General features: G+C 39.2%; 1 protein-coding gene across 1 annotated transcript; it reads right to left on the reverse strand.

Annotated features, from left to right (window-relative positions):
* Positions 1-20,008, reverse strand: LOC112558828 (arylsulfatase B-like). The gene is made up of 26 exons (XM_025229517.1): positions 19,867-20,008; positions 19,246-19,357; positions 18,950-19,001; positions 18,599-18,702; positions 18,050-18,156; positions 17,637-17,701; positions 17,069-17,170; positions 16,537-16,564; positions 14,364-14,510; positions 12,205-12,316; positions 11,701-11,787; positions 11,193-11,299; positions 9,380-9,545; positions 8,867-8,987; positions 8,456-8,621; positions 7,743-7,891; positions 4,060-4,126; positions 3,559-3,623; positions 2,969-3,070; positions 2,678-2,744; positions 2,425-2,522; positions 1,819-2,012; positions 1,569-1,627; positions 907-1,018; positions 542-681; positions 1-209 (listed from the first exon to the last, which is right to left on the reverse strand). The coding sequence occupies exons 1-26, from the start codon at positions 19,991-19,993 to the stop codon at positions 1-3; spliced, it is 2,865 nt and encodes a 954-aa protein (XP_025085302.1). The 5' UTR covers positions 19,994-20,008.
* Between the last annotated feature and the right edge of the window lie 198 nt (positions 20,009-20,206).

The following is a 20,206-nucleotide window of genomic DNA, read 5'->3' on the forward strand; positions in this document are numbered from 1 at the left end:
TTAATCGTGTGCGTGAGGATAGATGGGATAAATATATTCAGCACCACCCAGGACTCCAGACACCCCATAGTTTTGAGGATCGGCGAGGGGGTCATCAGGAGGAAAGTTTGCTGGCACAAGCGTCGTCTTCCACTCCTCCAGCCTCGTTTTCAACGCAGCAAGCACGTCAGGGTACTTGCTGGCAACATTATCCATTTCTAGAGGATCTTCTGTTAATAGAAACATAATATGTTTGATTAAAAAGTTCAATCCATAAAGAATCTTTTGCAAGTAAACAATGACTCAAATAGTTCCATAATCATGCTTTGGTCGAAATGCTGATTTTTTAAATGATATCATTTCTTGCGCATCACAATGTTTGCAATAAAGTAATAAATAAATAATACATTAATTAATTAAAGCATTAATCATAAATGTCCGAACCATGTGTAACTTTCAGGTGTGTTGTTGCGTTTATCTTTATGTGTATAGTATAATATGTTTATTATTCCCAGTAAAAGAACTAATTTAACATTTCGCCACCAGATTAGAAGATACAAACCATTTATGTTAAACAAACTATAGTTGTCAGGCCAGGCTAGGAAATCTTTGCTCTCCATCACAAAGTCAGCAAGATGCGGAGGTGGGTACCACCCGCTCTGATTGCCTGGCGACCCTTGGATCAGTTTCCAGTCGCCCACCCTGTGGTGAGCAGAGAAACACGAGACACGTGACCAAAATGGCGACCCGTGGACGCGCTTCTGATTTTCGTACACCTAGCTTGCATCCACAGGTACATAACTGCACGCACACCTGACTGCCTAAAACTACCAAACCCGACCATCCAACCCAAGCGACTGTTAGAAAAAGGAATGTGGAAGTTCGGGAGTTGAACAGAGAATGGACTGTAAAGGGAGAGCACTCTTCCTGATGGCGGCGTTCTGATTAATTTCGTCGATGTTATAAACAAGTTCTGTCCGGGGACTTGCTCCGCCGCTTAGGATGGATTCCCACTGACTGACCCCGTCAATACCAGGAGCTTATCAAATACATAAACAAAATGACAATTTAGACATAAACGTGGTCTTACTGTCATGATAATAATAATAAACAGGGCCGTGCTTAGGGGCAGGCAGACGAGGCATCTGCCTAGGGCCCCGCACATTTCATTAAATAACAACCGTGGCGATCGTGGTGTCAAGGGCCCCGCACATACCCTATGCCTCGGGCCCCGCGGGGGGTAAGAACGGGCCTGATAATAAATGTAAAATTTGTTAAGCGCATAAAAGCAATTCATATCAGTTCTGTTCCTTCTAAAGGATTAAATGGTCCTTAAATCTAAAGACTTTATTTAATGGCTCATAAATAAATAAAGGCGCCCACAAATGCGTCTCTTATATATTCTATTAATGACAATTCTTGTGCTTTGTTTTGACAGCTCAAATGTCTGATTGTCAACTTAAGAATAGATGTAAGGAACTTATCAAGAACATATCGCAGACATTTTTGTGTTCCACAGTCATAAAAAGAAATAAAATTTCAAGAATGGATTTAGAGAGTATGTTATATTTAAAATACAGTCAGCTTACGAGTTTCTCCGCCGACCAGTGTCATGAATGTTGGAAACCAGTCCACGATGTGCATCAACCTGACCACAGACAGAAAACTACCACTTGACAAGATTGGAGGTTGTTTTATCAATATGTATGTCTGTTTGTTTAATGTATGTATTGCTTGCCTTCATAGCGCTCAGGTATGTGAAAAAAAAGGCATGCACACACATCGGCTGACAGACATACACAGATTTGCGGTCTTGCATACACAAACATGCACACAGACATGGGTGCCCTTGTAATAAAAGCACCTGCACAACAAACAACACGAGGGATGTTACCCGTTGTAAACAGTTCCTGTCTTTTTAAACATGTTTGTGCTGTACACAAGTCCTTTGCCCGGGTGCCTCCCTCCCACAATGTGTTTTTGGCTCCTCTCAGCGGCCAGTTGCTGGCTCCTTGAGTGGGATCTCCGCCATTCTGACAAGAAATTAATAATGTATCTTTTGTTGTCAACATACAATATATATATACACTCTTTAAAACTTAAAGTTTATACTATCTACAAAGAAAACCAATGCCATGCAACGCACTATAAACACTTTTGATCTAACACCTAGGTCATATTTATTTATTACTTTACTGTAAAACTTTACTTATAGTTATAGCGATTCCAGTAAAGTTTTTCCTTCTTTCGAGCGTCTGTTTCATTGACTTTGACTAGAATGTTGAAATTGTGTAAAAATAGATAAAAGGTTCATTCGCACTTCAAACATTAAGGGTCAGATTTTGTTAAAAATTTACACTAATCTTAAATAAGTGTGTTTCGGCATTTTCTAATGGGCCTATAATCCAAATGTTTGTCGAAATTAACCATTATTGACATACATACATCTGTGGTGAAGACAAGCAACATGTTGTCTGTGTAGCCCCGCCTCTCTAACACCTGAGTTATATTTCCGATAGCTTCGTCCATGGCTGCTAGCATCCCTGGTCATGAGCAGAAATAAAGTATGCTAAACTATTAGGGTAGGCAGTAGTATATGTTGATTAACGATAGAATTCTAAAAATACGGGAAGCTATCAGAACTGTCTGAAGTTTAACAAATTCACAAACTCTATAATCAAATAACACTTTATCGTACCACAGTATGTCCTCCTGTTGGTGTCTGTAATGTGGGAGCAAAAGGTTTCTTCGTAGAAATCAGGCACCTGAGAGCAGAAAAAATATTCCTCATTTTTGTAGGTCTGTACCAAACACACACACACAGACATATATGTAAAACACCCGTTAATGCTTTCTTTGATATTGTGAGATTATTTTGTTCATGCATTTTATTTCCTTGATTACACCATTAATAAAAACAAGACGATGTACATTTAAAGGTTTCACAATGATGTGCCCACGTGTCTACCTGTAAATGCTGTATACCTACCTCTAGTGGAGAATGGACGGCCTGGAAGGCCAGGTACAGGAAGAGAGGCTGAGATGTGTTGTGCGCTTCAAGGATGTCTTGTGCACGGCGAGAAAATGCGAACTAAAATAAATATTAAAATGATGTTAGCATAAAGATATTATTATCTACGGCGCTTTTGTTGTTAGTCTTCTCATCATTATCGTCAATAACATGTCATCGTCATCACTTTCCTCACCACCCTCATCTTGTCTTACATCCCCACTCATCTTTTTTTCTCCCCAGTGCCGACTGTCAGAAACAGAACTAAATAGTTAGTCGCTCATTTCTAGCGATTATCATTACTACCACACATCACAATAACAAGACTGTTGTTTCAGCAACACAGTCACAAATATTTTAAAGTTTGAAATCAAAGATTTTACATCACAGCGATTTTAAGCCGTAGACGTCTAAATATAACTCATTCTTCTCTTAATAATCTTCCTCATCATCAGAGTAATAAGGCAAGCTTGCTGTTAATGAAAGCTTTTCAGAGGAAGTTGTAGGAAATGCAGAAAGTGAACACAATCTTTCCAATGTTCAGACCGTAGGAAACGGAGAGTGCTTACCGTGGAGTAGACTCCTATAGCCTTGTCCTCCACATCTTCGTTGAACCGGAAGTCCAGAGCTCCTTCTAGAATAATGACAATTAATAATAATCAGCTTAAGATCGAGTTCGTCGGGATGCACTGCTGCTGTTATTTTTATTGGTAGTGATATTGTTTCTACAGGTGGTGCTGCTAGAAATAATACTGCTACAAGTGCTGCTACTACAGGTATATTACAGTGTTGCTACTTGTGATGTTACTACTTGTGCTGCTACATCTCAGCCATCCTTTATATTTTTGTTATTGTATTTTATATTGGGCGATGTAAATAAGAGCAAAGTCTTACGAGTGACTCGATTGTAATAGTCCTCATGGCCTCACTTTGGTGAATAAACAAAGTATTTTTGGTTTATATAGTTTGCTTTATTGAAAAACAATGGTCAGTGGGAGGGTAGGCAGTAGTATACGTCGATTAACGATATAATTCTAAAATAAGGGAAGCTATCAGAACCTTTATCTTACCACAGTATGTCCTCCTGTTGGCGTCTGTAATGTGGGAGCAAAATGTTTCTTCGTAGAAAGCATGCACCTGAGAACAGAAACAAATTCCTCATTTTTGTAGGTCTGTACCAACACACACACACACACACAGTGACAAAGACATACAAACATGCACACACACATACAACTGCATATCTACATGTATAATGCAAGCACATTTTTCACGTAGTCTGTACCAAACACAAACATATATACATATAAAACACCTGTTAATGCTTTCTTTGATGCTGTGAGATTATTGTACTCATGCATTTTATTTCCTTGTTTACACCGTTAATAAAAACAAGAAGATGTATTATGTAAAGGTTTCAAAATGTTGTGCCCAATGTATCAGTAGCTGGCTTCTTTCTTTTGGAACAGCGAGGACTCGACACTTCCAAACTACAACACATTATAACTTTTTTGAAACTGTAATTGTCACTAAGCTAAATTCCTAAGTGCATAACTTTAGTTTGTGTTTTAGTGCTGCGGCAGAACTACCACTGACTTTATACCTTCACATTTGTTTCTGTTTCGATAGAAGTCAATGACCTGCCAGCATCATTAGTGAACGTTAACACACGCTGGTGTTTTGAATCTGGTTATTCACCCTAGAGGTGCACCACACATGGCGCTGAATATAACTGAGGAATTTAGTTCCCACATTTCACGATGACTGGCAAGAAAACACGAGAGTGTGTGTCAGTTTTTGCTGCTTCATTTTTGGATGAAATTCTGTAACCTGCCTATATCATCCTCAAACTTTCATAGATAAAAAAATATATAAAACTGCGTAAATGATTGCAAGCTTTGTGTGAATGAATGTATACATCACTCGTCTGGCGATCATAGTATGGTACAGAAAAAGCTGGTGGATGTCATTGTAATATAAAATGTTAATGTAGGTAAGAAGATTCTATTTTAAAAATCCCTCATGGCGAATGTACCAATGTGCGTGCTGTGTCAGCAGTCATGGCCCCATACATGGCGCGTGTGCAGCAATAACTTGTGCAATAAACTTCGGTGTATGCTTCTTAACTTTCGACCTTTACAAAAATACACCAAAAAATAAACAAACAACACTTAGACTTATATTTCAACATATAAAATAACGAAAAATGTTGACAATAAATACATGTCCCTATAACAAAACAAGTTGTTTACAGACACAACGCGAGACTATTGTTGATACGGTCACGTGGCCTAACATTAAAGGAAAACTACAGTCGCGGGTTGTGCAGGAAGTGATACACTTGTACCTTTAGTGGGTGTTATCTTCATGTTATTATCAGCCTCATTATGAAACATTTGAGTGTTTGGTCTATACTATTTTGCAAATACCTTTTTTTAGTATACTTTCAGTATGGGCATGATCTTTGTTGTTGGCATTGTTTAATTCTAAGAATAATCATGGGGTTATTTTTTTTGTTTTGTTTTTACTCAGTATAATAAAAGAGAACGGAAGCGCCAGTGGCAATGGAAAGGAGGCGATAAAAAAAAAAGTGTCAACAAAGCCCACTCGAGACTAACAACTCTGTGAAAAGTGCCAAGCGTGTTTTTTAAAATTGTTTTATTGTATAATTCCGCACAGACACAGGATGGCAGAACGTTGAAACAGTTTCAACGCCATCGCGACTGTCGTCGGAGTGAGCAGAGCTCAGCCCATGCCGGAGGCTATGGTAGAGATCCAGGGCAAGTACGAGCTCACACGGGTGTAGGCAGTCGGGTAGCTAAAGAAGGGATTGAAAGACGAAATGTTATATATTTCCTTTAGTATAATTTGATGTTCATATAATTCTCATGTTATAAACATGAAAACGTGATCCATCACTAGATATTATTTTTAATATAATTTTTTTTATATTTTAAATACTAACACGAATTACAATCACGATTACCTGAAGACGTTCTTCTATGGTTTTAAATTATTAGTAATGTTAGTATTTACGCATAAGGAATAAGTGATCCAACCTTTGATCGCTAAGTAGAAATTAATCGCAACATACATATAATCAGTGCACATATAGATATATAGCTATTCCCAAATTTCTTAGACCTCTAATATTAACTTTAATGAGGTTAATCTGTAAAGGGATTCTAAAGGCAAAATAAAACTGCTTAGAATCGTGTACAGAGTAGGATTCACTTGAATCTCGTCTATTTATAGGTGTGTTCATGTGGAAAACGTTGAAGGTTTGTAGTAGAATGTTGTGTTTAATAAGAGAAATTACGCGAAACTTTTTTTGCTTCCACGAAGTCTCGTTCTCCGTCACGTGACCCTATGACGTGTGGTTTCCATAGTGAGAACCATGCCTCGAGAATGTGCTGCACCCGATTGAAACAAAAAGATGGAAAAGATTCAAAATTTTCTTTTCATCAGTTTCCGAAAGACAGAGCCTTACAAGCCTGACACACAGAGTGCGTCATACGAATAAACAGACGACGTCAAATCTTCGCAATGACCTCAGACACTTTGATCCTGTGCATGTGACGTCACAAGGAGACTGACGTCACAATAAGACTCCTCTGCTTGACCATCTCGGGAAGCTATCGTGGTTACTCGGCGGAAGGACACAAGGGTCGATTTCACTGGATTTTTTCAATTTTTATAAACATCGGCAACCGAAATAGTGCTAATAAGTGGTAATTAAGTGAGAAACGAATCCTTTATTTCTCCTGTATCGCTCTCGTGCTCTGTAATTGTAACTAAATATATTTTTGAAACGGTTGACCGTCGCCAGAGCCTTATCACAAGCCTTGAGTTTCCCTTTAAAAAGGTGCATTTTATATTAATTTCCATACACACGGAATGAAGCCACTCACTTGGTCAGACATCCGCTGGCCACGAAGCTGGCCAGACCCACCACAGTGTTACCAACGCTGGCAGGGCCGCCACTGTCACCCTGATTTTGAAATTAAGGATTACAGATTATAATGAATTATTTTCAGAAAAGCACGTGGAGATTGGCCTCACATTACTGACGTCACTGAACGCCGCAGCCAATCCGATTGCTTCTAGCAAATGCTAATTCGGCGTTGCCCAATCAAAAAGCCTTTTGCTCATTTACACGAGAGAGGACTCAGGGCCGTGCTTAGGGGCAGGCGGACGAGGCATCTGCCTAGGGCTCCGCGCTTCAAGGGGCCCCGCGCTTTTGATTGACATGTGACTTTAGATCCCAACTAAAACCGTGTGATCGTGGCGTGAGGGCCCCGCACATGCCCATTGCCTCGGGCCCCGCGGGGGCTAAGAACTGGCCTGAGAGGACTTGACAATTTGCAATTGCCTAGGATGTTTAATGGTCTTTCTTTTGCACAACCAAGGCTTAACATTTTAAGAATTAGCAAAATGAATTCAATCAATTTATTTTATAATAATTTTGTATTGGGGGCTAACCTTTAAAAGTCCAGCTTACTGAGAATTCGAACAATTCTTTCAGAAAAGGTTCTCAAAATGTACTGAACTCTGATTCTGTCACAAACATTGCATTAATAATAACAGTCGAACTCGCATTCAGTCTTTAACGTTATGCAGGACAAATAATTCGACAGAACTTAAGTGTGTTAGCTGCATACATCAGGGTAGCTGTTGATTATATTTCTGACATAATGGCGCCTAGGGTGGCCATGTCCATATATGATATCTCAGACTCATGCAGCATACGTACATTGCATCCTCCGTAGATTCTGTCACCCAGGTCCTTGACACAAATGTGGTAGGCGGCGCTGATGGTGTTGCCAAAGTAGGTGCGGCACTTGGTGTTGGACAGGACCTCCACATCGCCTCGCTTCAGTCTGCTGGGCTCAGTGCCCCCACCTGAGCAGTGGACATGTGTTTATGGCTTTATTTGGCAGGAAACTGTTTCCCCCTTTTCGGTATGTCTAACTGTTAAAGGAGAAATGATTAATGAAAAATTGAACAAACTAAAATACTCAGAGAGAAGTGTGTGTGTGTGAGAGAGGACATAAAAGTATACTATGCAGAAGTGAACATTGAGTTTGATCATGCGATGACTATTATTAGCTGTCCGCGCACCACTGTTAGGCTGGGCTGATAAAGGGAAATGGACTATGTAGATGCCTAGAACCAGGGCCGCCGAGAGCCAGCCCGGGCCCCGGGACAGACCTCTCCGGGCCCCTTGTACTTGTAATCGTAAATTATTTTCCCAGTATATAATGTATGTTTACAATTCGAATCTCAATAAGAAGAAGAAGAAAAAATCCACTGACCAAGGCCGGGCCCCCTTGACAGCCGCGGGCCCGGGTACACCAGACCCCCCTGTCCCCCCCTCTCGTCAGGCCTGCCTAGAACTACATCCCTAGTAACAAAGACCATTTATCACCAAAGATGTGAAACAGTAGATCAGTAGGCACTACTCACCATACAGGCGACCCCAGCCAGTGATGACGGCGGACTGGCCAGCGTAGTCAGAGGGGGACGGAAGGTTGGGGGGCTGGCAGTACCTGTCTAATGTCAAGGATGGGGACAACGCCAGCACCGCGATGTCATTGGGGAATCCGCTTGTGCTTGGACTGTAGCTGGGATGCTGAATAGAAAATACAAAAATGTAGTCTTGTCTGACTCTATGTGTGTAGTTTAGCATGTCTGTAAGAATAAAAACAACACACACACGTGTGTGTGTGTGTGTGCGTGCGTGTGTGTATTATATATATATGTGTATGTGTGTCCATTCGCTCGGATTAAATAGAAAACACAAAAAAAGACATATGAAACCCTAACCCTTCCCTCAAAATAAAATTGTGAATTTGAAATGTAAGGGGACGTAAGCACCATCAGAGTAGAGTTATCTGGAATCACACGTACCACAATGACAACGATGACACCAACCGTCTGTCGCCATGACTCGGATGTATGGATGTTGTGAGCTCCACACATCACTTGGAACCTTGAACTTGAAACAAAATCAAGACGTCATATCTAAACTTAAAAAAGCGGAAATTTTCCATAATATTTAAGGCACGAAAAACAGTAAAACTTGCCTCGCCTGTCTAGGAGTAGGTTTCTTAAACCCTCCGTTGTCTCGCACGCTCTCTTTCCTCTGATTCTTCACTGGATGTATAAATATTACAAGTTTATGTGTAACTCTTACGTATACAATTTTTATATATATTTATGTGAAGCCTTTATTTACAATCTTCATGTCCAACTTATTTTTCACTGTTTGGGGAGAGAGTGATTGTATGAAGACTTGAATGTAGAATGTCGATGTCTAGCTTTGTCTACTGTAGAAGGAGACATGACTATGTGACAGCATGTAGACAGCTGTGTGCGGCAGGTTCTTACGCAGCAACTCCAGCCACACAGTGAGCAGCTGTCAGCGCGAAGTTGTTGTTGTAGACCACAGCTCCACAGATGTGCGAGCCATCGCGCTGCAGGGACAGTTGCCATGGGAACGAGTTAATTGGGTTCACCACGTAGCCATTGACAATGTAGTTGTCGATCTCCGCGTCTGAGGTTTAAAACAAAACAAAGTACATGCCGGTAGTTGTCTTCAGGTAATTAATCATTAGTGGTGAGATAAATGTAGTGAGTATGCTTCGCACGCACGCACCTTATCAAAAACAAAATAAACACATTATCGACATTCGGTTAATTCACTTTCTGAATAGAAATAATAGTTTGATTGATTTAGTAAAGACTTTGGAGTAATTCATTCTACAAGGTCAAAAATATGAATCTAAGGGAAATGAGTGAAACTCTGTCTTTCTCTGAGACTGACTGTTCTTTCGCTTCGTTTTTTGACAATTCTTCATTGTTCTTTGGTTCTTTTCCTCTTGTTTTTTTTTCTTTTTATGTTCATTTGTCTAGTGTTTGATAATATTTTTTATCGCTTTCTTTCATTTTTGTACCTTTTTTTTTTTTTCTTTCGCTTTTCCACAATTTAGCTACTTTTTTATGAGATTTGGTGTTGACATGTTTTCTTTTTTTTTCTTTATAGTTTTCTTCTTCACAATTCTTTTTCTGAGTGATGACATCGTTATCAGGAACAGGTAAAGATGCTTTGTACAGAAGGACATACTTACTAGCGGCCTGTAAACACAGGAGAGTCAGCGAAAACAAAACAAACAACATGGCGACGGCCCTCGTGCGCTCGTCACTGAAGCAACTCGAGACAACCGAAGTCTTATAAAGGTGTTCACTGTTCTCCACCTGTTCAGTTCTCATTCTCGACAGTCCTCGAGTTATTTGTAACATAATCTGTGACAGAGAAAGAGGTTTCACTGTAAGTCAAGTAATTGTAATAATTACAAGTTTATTGCTTGGTGAGAGGCTGCGAGAAGTGAAGGAGAGAGTTGGGTGCACGTGATGAGTGTTTATGAAATATTGCGGTTATATGGATGTAGTGATGAGTCAGTGTATTTGTAGGGAATGTTTTATGTTGTGAGATGATTTTCAGTATTCCACAAGGCTCGGTTCCAGGACTGGTTTTCCTGATCATCGCCGCTGTCGACATTCATCAAACAGCATGTAGTCCATCATCATCATCATCTTAATATAAAATACGAAAGATAAACAATTGAAACAATCTTCCCAGCACACTGGCATTTACATTGTATAGTATTTTAGTCTCATAACAGTGCACAATACAATTTATATATATATATATATATATATCTCATTATATATAAGATATTGACCCTATAAATATATGTAAAACACAAATAATGTGAGCGCGAGTGTATGTGTGCGAGAGAAAGAGACAGACTGTGTGTGTGAGAGTGTGTGTGTATGTGCGTTCCTGTTAGTGTTACATGTTCACAGCTTCGTTAATATCAATGTGAGTGCCTTAATAAAGCTTTTGTTTCGGGGCTATGTACTTGCTGAGCCTCGCAAATGTCTTGTGCTTGATTGTTTGTTTGTGTGTGTGCGCGTGTGTGCGGTGTTTATGTGTTCTTTTGTGTGTGTGCGCGCGCGTCCGCACTCAGCATGTGCATGTTTTTCTGTGTCTGTTTGCACTTATTTTATCTCTCCTCTATTGTAACATGATTATAATAACAGTTTTTACGACAGTAGTTATGTTGATGATTATAGTGGTGATGATGAAGATTGCAGCGAATATCAAAAGCAATATTTGTAAATAAGAGCAAAGTCTTACGAGTGACATGATTGTAATAGTCTTCGCCGGCGTTGTAGTAACCATAGAAACTGTCAAAACCACGAAATCTCGGCGTGTACTTCCAGTTGCAGAAACCAAGGTGCCATCTGTTTACAAACAACAACAGCCACAATAACAACAACTAACATCATGCTATTACAAAAATTAAAAGCGGTGTTGATAAAATATAGAAAAACAAATCGTTTGTGAAAAATCCTACGAGATGTTTCTCCAAGGACAACTCAGTACTCAAACAAAGACCTTTGATGCAGGAAACGTGTGTGCTCAGTGTCAGTGGCAGTGGCAGTGTCCTTGCACCATAAGTAGTGCAGAGATGACATGTTAGCAGAATGTTACTTTGATAGTGCAATGTTTCAAAATTATCATACAGCTGAAACATTTACAAGTAATGACATCTCTATTTTTCCTGTTTATACCACGGTCACACTTTTCGAGCGGTGTGACGTGTGACGTGCGAGGGGTGACGTGTGACATGTGAAGTGCTCACTTGCCGATCGCGTGCGTCACATATCCCACTTGCTGCAAGGCCTGTGGAAGGTAGAAAAGCTGGCTGCATCGAACGAATGATGAAGTGCTGAAACATTTCGAGTCATTTAGTTAGTGGATGACTTTTTAATTGTTTTACTTGTGCTGACATTGTTGTTTTTACTACTACGAAGCCTTCTGCTAGTGATGTTGCTCAAGCAGGAGCAGCTGTACTGGGTTCTGTCAGTCACACCCACCTGCAGGCCAGTGTGGAAGGGGAAGTAACCAGACATCAGCGCACTTCTTGATCTGCAGAGTTATGTAACTTGTTGTTATCAGAAAAAAACGTAGGCGCAATAATTATTATTATTAATAACACACAGCTGTATACACAAAAAGTAGTCTGATTTTCTCAGCTGATATGGTAATTGCTAAAATATAATCTGTCTGCACTTGTTTATTTGTTTATGACTGACGAACATCTGAGTGACGAGGGATGTGTTACTTGTGTAAGTGACGGACTTACGGTGAGCACACGGGCTGGACATACGAGTTGCCGAGAATGATTCCATTGTGAGCCAAGTGGTACAGGTTTGGGGAATGCAAGTTTGGATCCTCCCAGTTCACATCGGCCCAGCCTGGAGAAGTTACAAACATTCAAACATTCATATGCCAGGCCAGTAAACCGTTTTGTTATTCATTCAGTCAACATTAGCTAAGCTGCATGTGTGTGTTTGTGCGTGTGGGCACTGCGTCTGCTTCTTTTTATGTAAAAAACACATTTTGCCAAATGCTTACCTAGGTCATCAGCAATGATGAAAATGATGTGAGGAGGGTTTGAAGCCCGAGGTTTGGTGTGGATGCACATCATGATGGACAACACACCGCCATACACAACAGCGACATGTGGAAACTGTCAGCCATGCCACGAGTTTCAGACAAACTCTCCCAGGACAGGATGAACTGTACACACACGCTTATCTCACGATTGTATTACATACAGTCTGTACACGAGTGGGCGTTGGTGTGTGCTAAGCACTGCTGACTATTTACACCTGACAAGGCCCAGAGGTTGTTTTATAAGAACGGAAAGAAACTCTTGGTTCATCCCCGCGTCATCTCGGGGTCGTTATTAGCGGTGACTCAGCAACAAGGTGTAGATAATGACTGTACTTGTGTTTACAAAGACGACTACAACCATTTTTTATAGAACTTGTGAAAACAATTTTGTCTTATAAAACAATATTAGTGTATAAAACCGAATGCATTTTCTTTGTTATTAGCTTTTTGAATTACGATATAGGGCAGTGGTTCTCAACCTTTTACTTGTGACGCCCCCCTGACGAACAAAGGTAGGTCCCTACATCTTTAAGATGATTTATTTATTCTTTCAACTTCTAAGGGTATTGAAATATTCATAATACATGTCTGTTTATAAATAAACAAAGTACTCACATATTTTACTGGTCGGTATGAAGCATATATTAAATACAACTTTTTCCTTTTTCTCGCCCGTGAAAGCCCTGTAAAGCATGTCTCCGTATGTAATCAAATGAATCAAAGTATATAAACAGAGAGTCAATTAAATGATAATTAGCAGTTTAGTGTAAGTGTGCGCGCACAGTAAATGTCGGCGTGAGTTGGTAGAGGTGTCCAGAGTGTCACCACCCGAGGCAACGGAAGTCGCAATCTCCGGCCATCTGCTCACTCCCTGGAGTTCTCGACACAGACCTCATGTGTGAAGTCTTGACCATCCATATCAATAGACTGTAGTCTCTTCACTTGAGAAAACGGAAGAAAGTCTGAGACAATTTTGTTTTTGCGTTGGTGACTCTGATTTTTTGAATTTTGAGTCTTTTTAGTGTAAAGAAAGTTTTTTTTTAAAATTTGTATGAGTGTAAGGAGAACATATTTGTAAAAAATGTCTTTGATGGGTAGTGTCGTAAAGTTTAATATAAAGAATTGTTAGACTAGCTCTTTCTGTTCATGTTTTTTTACTTGTGTTCATGTTTATATTTGTCAACCTCATGGTACTGGGATTAAAGAATAAGAAAAGAGCCTGTTATGTCTGATGTTATGTCTCTTCGTTTTGCACTGGACCTCGAAGGTGGCTTTAAAATGAACATTTTACAAAAGAGATTGTAACGAGACATTTTAAGTGGAGAATTATAATCTTAATATGCCCTAATATTGGTTAAATATGTTACTCATCTTATTTGTTTATTAATTTGGAGCATTAAACTTATTTCTTAAATTAAGATTATTATTGGCGTGTTAATCTCGTCAGAAAGCCACAACAGAGTATGTGGATGACAAACCTTTATTAGCCATTAAGTCTACTATTACAAATATGAAATTTAAAAATTAAAGGTGAACAACAACAACAACAACAACAACAACAACAATAGCAACGACAACAACATAGAAATATCTGATTTTCAAAACTTACGGACTGTTTTTCATTATCACTGACTGTTTAAATTTGTGTTAGTGTGTTACAGTCTTTCAACAGCGTTGCGAATGCAAGTCAAATATAAAATATCTTTCACCTTTGCATGTCATGTAGAAAAATACTTTCATTCTGCAATGAATTAAGCAAATTGTTTCAAAGCAATTATAATGCGCGTGACAGAATATTATTTCCTAGCGCGTGTTGTGTTCAGCACCACCCAGGACTCCACACACCGCCATAATTCTCAGGATCGGCGAGTGGTTCATCAGGAGGAAAGTTAGCCGGCACCAACGTTGCCTTCCACTCCTCCAGCCTCGTTTTGAGCGATGCAAGCAGATCCGGGTACAGGCTGGCCACGTCCTGCATCTCGAGAGGATCTTCTGCAGTACAGAACAAAGCAGCATCTGATTATTCGAACAAAATCACTCATGTATAATTGCATGGTTAGCTCTGACTGATTGAAGCATTAAAGGATATTAGAGCTTGTGTCTATATACAAATAATCTACTCAGACAGTCCAGTTTTGCAATGGGATGAGTAAACAGTTCCTATGGCATAATCAGTAGCAGTCAGGGGACTGGACTTGAGATCTTTTGGAAAGTGAGAATATGGGAATTTATTATTCATTCATGTACTAATTTAAAATGTCCCCACCAGAGTAGAAGATACCAACCATTTATGTTAAACAAACTATAGTTGTCAGGCCAGGCTAGGAAATCTTTGCTCTCCATCACAAAGTTAGCCAGCTGTGGCGGGGGGTACCACCCGTTCCTATTACCCGCCGAACCTTGGATCAGCTTCCAGTCGCCCACCCTGGTACGAGAACAGAGAGAAGGTAGTCGAGACCAAAATGGCGAATGAACACGTTGCTGCAGGTCTTTGCCATCACCTAGCAACTAAACCAACACACACACACACACACAGATATACATGCACCTAGACACAACATACCCTCTGGGTGGGAATGAGGGTCACTGTCGGTAGGGTACAAAGCTATGGTAGAGCAAGGGAGGGGGATACAGTGGAGAGCACTCTACCTGATGGCAGCGTTCTGATTGATTTCGTCGATGTTGTAAACAAATTCTGTTCTGGGACTTGTTCCACCGTTCACCAAAGATTCCCACTGACTGACTCCGTCAATGCCAGGAGCTTAGAAGGTTTACAAAATGAAAATAAAATGAGAGATAATCTTGATTTGTAAATAAATGCATGCTTATTCTTTTTAGGTGTCTTTATTCACTTTTTGCGTGTATTCTATCTGTTTCACATAAATTATGAACATTATCCTTAAAACAGTGATGTGGACTTGAAGTATGAATGATGTTGCATGTTCATAATGACTGTCCATCACTGGAAACAGACTTAGGTACTGACATGAGGTATTAAGGAAAAGATTTGTTATTTAAATTTTAAAACACTTTAAGTGATTATAGGAGTGCACGAAAACGAAAGAAATATTTTATGTTCTGAATAAAGAATGTGTTGAGCTTTTCTTTATAAGTATGAGTGTTTCGAAGACGATGGTTCTAATTACCAATTAGACATAAGATTTAAAGATGTCTACCTAAGTATATCGTAACTATACCTAAAGATGGGTTGAAAACTTACGAGTTTTTCCCCCGACGAGTGTCATTAATGTTGGAAACCAGTCCACGATGTGCATCATCCTGACCACAAAATAAACAACAGCCTTTAAAGTCTGCAGGTAGCCAACGTCGCCTTATTTTTCTCTTTAGTGTCCTGTTTCTTTCCCTGGATCTCTCAAACAGATTAGCAGAAAGAAAGATGCAAGCAAAGAAAATAATCTTTACCCGTTATAAACGGTCCCCGGCGTCTTAAACAGATTTTTGCTGTACACAAGTCCCTTCCCTCGAGTTCCGCCCTCCCAGATGGTAGTCTTCGTTCCTCTAAAGGCCAGTTGCTGGCCCCCTGGTTGGGATCTCCTCCATTCTGTGGAACAGTCGAGAATCAATTACATCCACAGTCCTTGTGAATGTACGAACTGTTTGAAATCACAGTTCACAGTGTGAAGTAGTAAAGCCATGCAGTGCATTGTATCAAATGAAACAAGAAAGTTCAAGTTGGGCTCTCATTTACTTTTGATATATCTTAAAACTATTTTTAATGCATTTGCACATTAATTATATATATGCTCTGTAAGTGTAGTTCTTGACCAAAGAACTACAGGTCGTTAGAAGAAGTGAATATAAATTGCAAGCATAAATCAAAGGACTACGTGGTCCACCCACGTCTGTAGTGAAGACAAGCAGCATGTTGTCTGTGTAGCCCCGTCTCTCCAACACCTGTGTTATATTCCCAATAGCTTCGTCCATGGCGGCCAGCATCCCTGGTTACACAGAGAAAGAGGGTTGAACAACTAGGGATAATAGACGAACGAAAACATACTTTCACCTCCGCAAAAATCAGTTTTGGTCTACAAAACACAGCACATGCAATTGTAGAATATCTCTAAATCAATAAAAACAAGTAGCTCAATACTGTTGATTGGATTTTGTTTTTATATCAGTGTTAATATTCAATTCTTGATACGGTGAGAAGTCCAACAATAAGAAAAATCGGACTTGGTAACAGTTACATAAAAAAGTGGATAGCTTATGTTGAAATCACAATAATTTGATGATCCATTGATGTGCACGTGTCAGCAGTACCTTAGGAACCTTTAAGCACTAGAAGTACTCATTTATTTTCTTTATTTCAAAGAAGTCTTTAACTGGCTTACCACAGAATGTCCTTCTGTTAGCGTCTATAATATGAGAACAAAAGGTTTCTTCGTATAATACAGGCACCTGAAAACAAAGTTTTTTTCTCGGTATTTTAGATACTTTATATCTATATTAATATATATTATATATACCACACATAAATCCGAGTTCACATACAAACGCACGCATTCATTTCCAAGAGCTCTGCTCCATACCTCTAGAGGAAAATGAACAGCTTGAAATGCAAGGTACAGGAAGAGAGGTTGAGATGTGTTGTGTGTTTCCAGGATGTCTTGAGCACGGCGAGAAAAGGCAAACTGAAATAAATGTCAACATAAATGTATTCATCTCGTCATTGTCCAGGTTAGTATTGTTGCTTGTATACTTCACCTGTCCTACAATTACACATCTCAACCCTTATTCCACTCCTACCTTATTCATCATCATTTAATTGATATTTTAATTGCAAAATCGTAACTGTAACAGCAAAATTGTGATATCATATAAATCAACACACACGAGGTTTTTTAAATCATGATTTTTGAATTATCATCATATACAGTAATACCTATTCTTGTATATAACCTTTAGATTATTGTCATACAAATTAGCACTTAAATTGTTGACTCTGGATGCTAAACTACCATCAACATTGTCATCAGCTGCTGCTGCTGTTGCTGTAGTCGTAATGCAGTTTTTTTTCTTTGTGTCGTGAATTGAAAGAAAACCCGATAGACACACCAAGTGAAGATAAATAAAGTATACGAATGATGAAGGACGTACTGTGGAGTAGACTCCAGTATCGTTCATCTCAACGCCTTCATTCAAGCGGAAGTCCAGGAATCCTTCTAAAATTATAGAAGACATGATATTTGAGGAACATTTAGACAAATAACTTTTGTGATCAGAGTTGTAAATGGTGAGATGACTATTAAAATATATTATTCAAAACTCTTTTCCTATTAGCAACATTTTCCCCATAGACATTTTTTGTTGTTCCTGCACAGAAGTTGCAAACAACACTAACAATAATAAGGTAGGAAAAAGAACAATGGGCCTGCACAACTGTATCAACACTTATATATTGTTATTGATATTGATACAGTAGTAAATACAAAGAGCTCATATCAGTTTTTACTATATTTTGTAAGCACATTTACTCATATATCGCGCAGAGTAAGTAATGAAGACCTTACGGTGCTCGTGTCTGTAGTAATCTTCGTCTGCATTGTAGTAACCATAGAAACTGTCGAATCCTCGAAATGTTGGCGTGTACTTCCAGTTGCAGAACCCAAGGTGCCATCTAGGTAAGAAAAAAGTACAGAAAATGCATCATTCAATTAATTATTTGGTGACTTATCTCTTAGAAAGCTAACTCCATATGAGGCATTCTTTGAAAGACTAATTACCACTTGCCGCAACTCAGCGTGAATGCAAAGAGGAAACAATTCATTAGAGCGCATTTTTTTCAGTTAGTGCATCGAAAACATGTGTAGTTACAGCATTTGAGAACCAACCACACGTGCGCAGTCTAAATATTGTTGTAGGAGGAAGCCGCTCAGTGTGTCGACATCAGGACACTAGAGGAACGGACACGATGTCGGCATCAGGACACACATTGAGCACACAGTGGACTGGTATTTAGCTTACACAGTCAGAGCACAGTTTCGACAGTGACTCGCGATAAACTTCCTGTTTCCTCTTTATGCATGCGCGCGCACCTTCACGTTATGTCACGTGCTCACTTGCCGATCGCGTGCGTGGCGTAGCCCACGTCCTTCAGGCCCTGTGGGAGCGTCGTCACGTTTTCAGGTAGAAACGCCGGCTGCATCGACCCAATAATCATGTGCTGGAAACAGTTTGTAAAATAGAGACTGAGGGAGAGTCAGGAATATTTTAAAACTTTCTTGTGATTTTCATGTTTTTTTAATTAATTAATTAATTTATTTATTTTTATATTCATCAGTAACGATGATAATCAAACACGAAAACTAGGGATTGCATATGACATTAATATGCAGGCATACTAACATACAACTACATCCTAAAATTAAAAAAAAAAAAACAACCACAACTACCGAGTTTATCAAACCTACCTGCAATCCAGTGTGGAAAGGGAAGTAACCTGACATAAGAGCGCTTCTCGATCTGCGGAGTTATCGAAACTTCCATCAGTGTTATGATTTCACAAACAACTCACACGTGCACTGACTCAAGCATGAATGAAACTATAGCTCACATGCTTCATACTCATTTCTACTTTTTCCATTTACTCGTTCATTCAACTTTCTCAAGCAATGCGAGTTTCTGTGTTTGATCTTCGGAATTTGTTAATTTTATAATTGGAATTTTTCGATCACTGAAACAACTCAGCTGTTGATGACTGACTTACGGAGAACACAGAGGCTGTACATAAGAGTTGTTCAGCACTATTCCATTCGTGGCCAGGTTGTACAAGTTCGGAGAATGTAAGTTCGGATCCTCCCAGTTCACATCTGCCCATCCTGTACGAAAGACTTTTTTAATAATTACACAGAAAAACGTTATTAATTTAAAAAAATTCAATAAAAGAGGAAATGATAAGGGTATGTTGTAAAAATGTCGTTTGACATATCTCTTACGGCTGATCAAGTTATATCAGAAAAAAGGATTACATTCCACCTAAGCGCCTTTAAACTGTAAATTTTATAAACTGCTGCTTTTAACACATATGCAGGATAGAATAAAGCAGCATAAAGAAAATCTCCATGCATTTAGTGCATTAACACGTGAGAATAATATACCGCTAACGATTATGATAAACTGGTAATTATGTTTCAGACTTGATAACCGTCAGAACTTCCTAATATTTATTATATTAATGCGTTTTGACATAGAGAATACAGATATAAATATATAATTCAAGTTTGGCGGAGATGTTCTTTGCGCAAACCTGATTTAGTTTTAGAATTTATATCTTTTCGTTTTTAAGAAAAATGTACTGTGACAGCTGCTGTTAACTTTTTTTGGTTACCTAGATCATCAGCAATGATGAAGATGATGTGAGGAAGATCTGAAGCCCGAGGTTTGGCATGGATGCAGGTTATGGAGGATAAAACTATCACTAGACAAAACAGCGACTTCGGGAGCTTGTCATCCATCTCTGTGATGATGTGGAAGCAAAGGCGACCAAGACATAAATGAGACCTGGTAAACAGACGATTATGTAATGACTTATCACAATGCAGGCTCAAGAGGAAGCTTTTGTCTCGAGTGTAAAGGTGTAGAACTGTAAAACTGAGCCTCTTTGTGACCGTTGCTATGTATAACCACACTATGAAGGTCCTGTAATTTTTCTTTTTTTCGGTGTCTTA

This window comes from Pomacea canaliculata, linkage group LG3 (assembly GCF_003073045.1).
Source record: "Pomacea canaliculata isolate SZHN2017 linkage group LG3, ASM307304v1, whole genome shotgun sequence".
NCBI lineage: Eukaryota > Metazoa > Mollusca > Gastropoda > Architaenioglossa > Ampullariidae > Pomacea > Pomacea canaliculata.

What these genes read in the sequence shown, in the direction of transcription:
- LOC112558828 (XM_025229517.1), bottom strand. Translation starts at nt 19,993, where the DNA reads ATGGATGACAAGCTCCCGAAGTCGCTGTTTTGTCTAGTGATAGTTTTA. An exon ending in CCGTCCATTCTCCACTAGAG is followed by an intron (nt 2,745 to 2,968) that starts GTAGGTATACAG and finishes TTCTGCTCTCAG; the next exon opens with GTGCCTGATTTCTACGAAGA. An exon ending in TGCTTGTCTTCACCACAGAT is followed by an intron (nt 2,013 to 2,424) that starts GTATGTATGTCA and finishes ATTTCTTGTCAG; the next exon opens with AATGGCGGAGATCCCACTCA.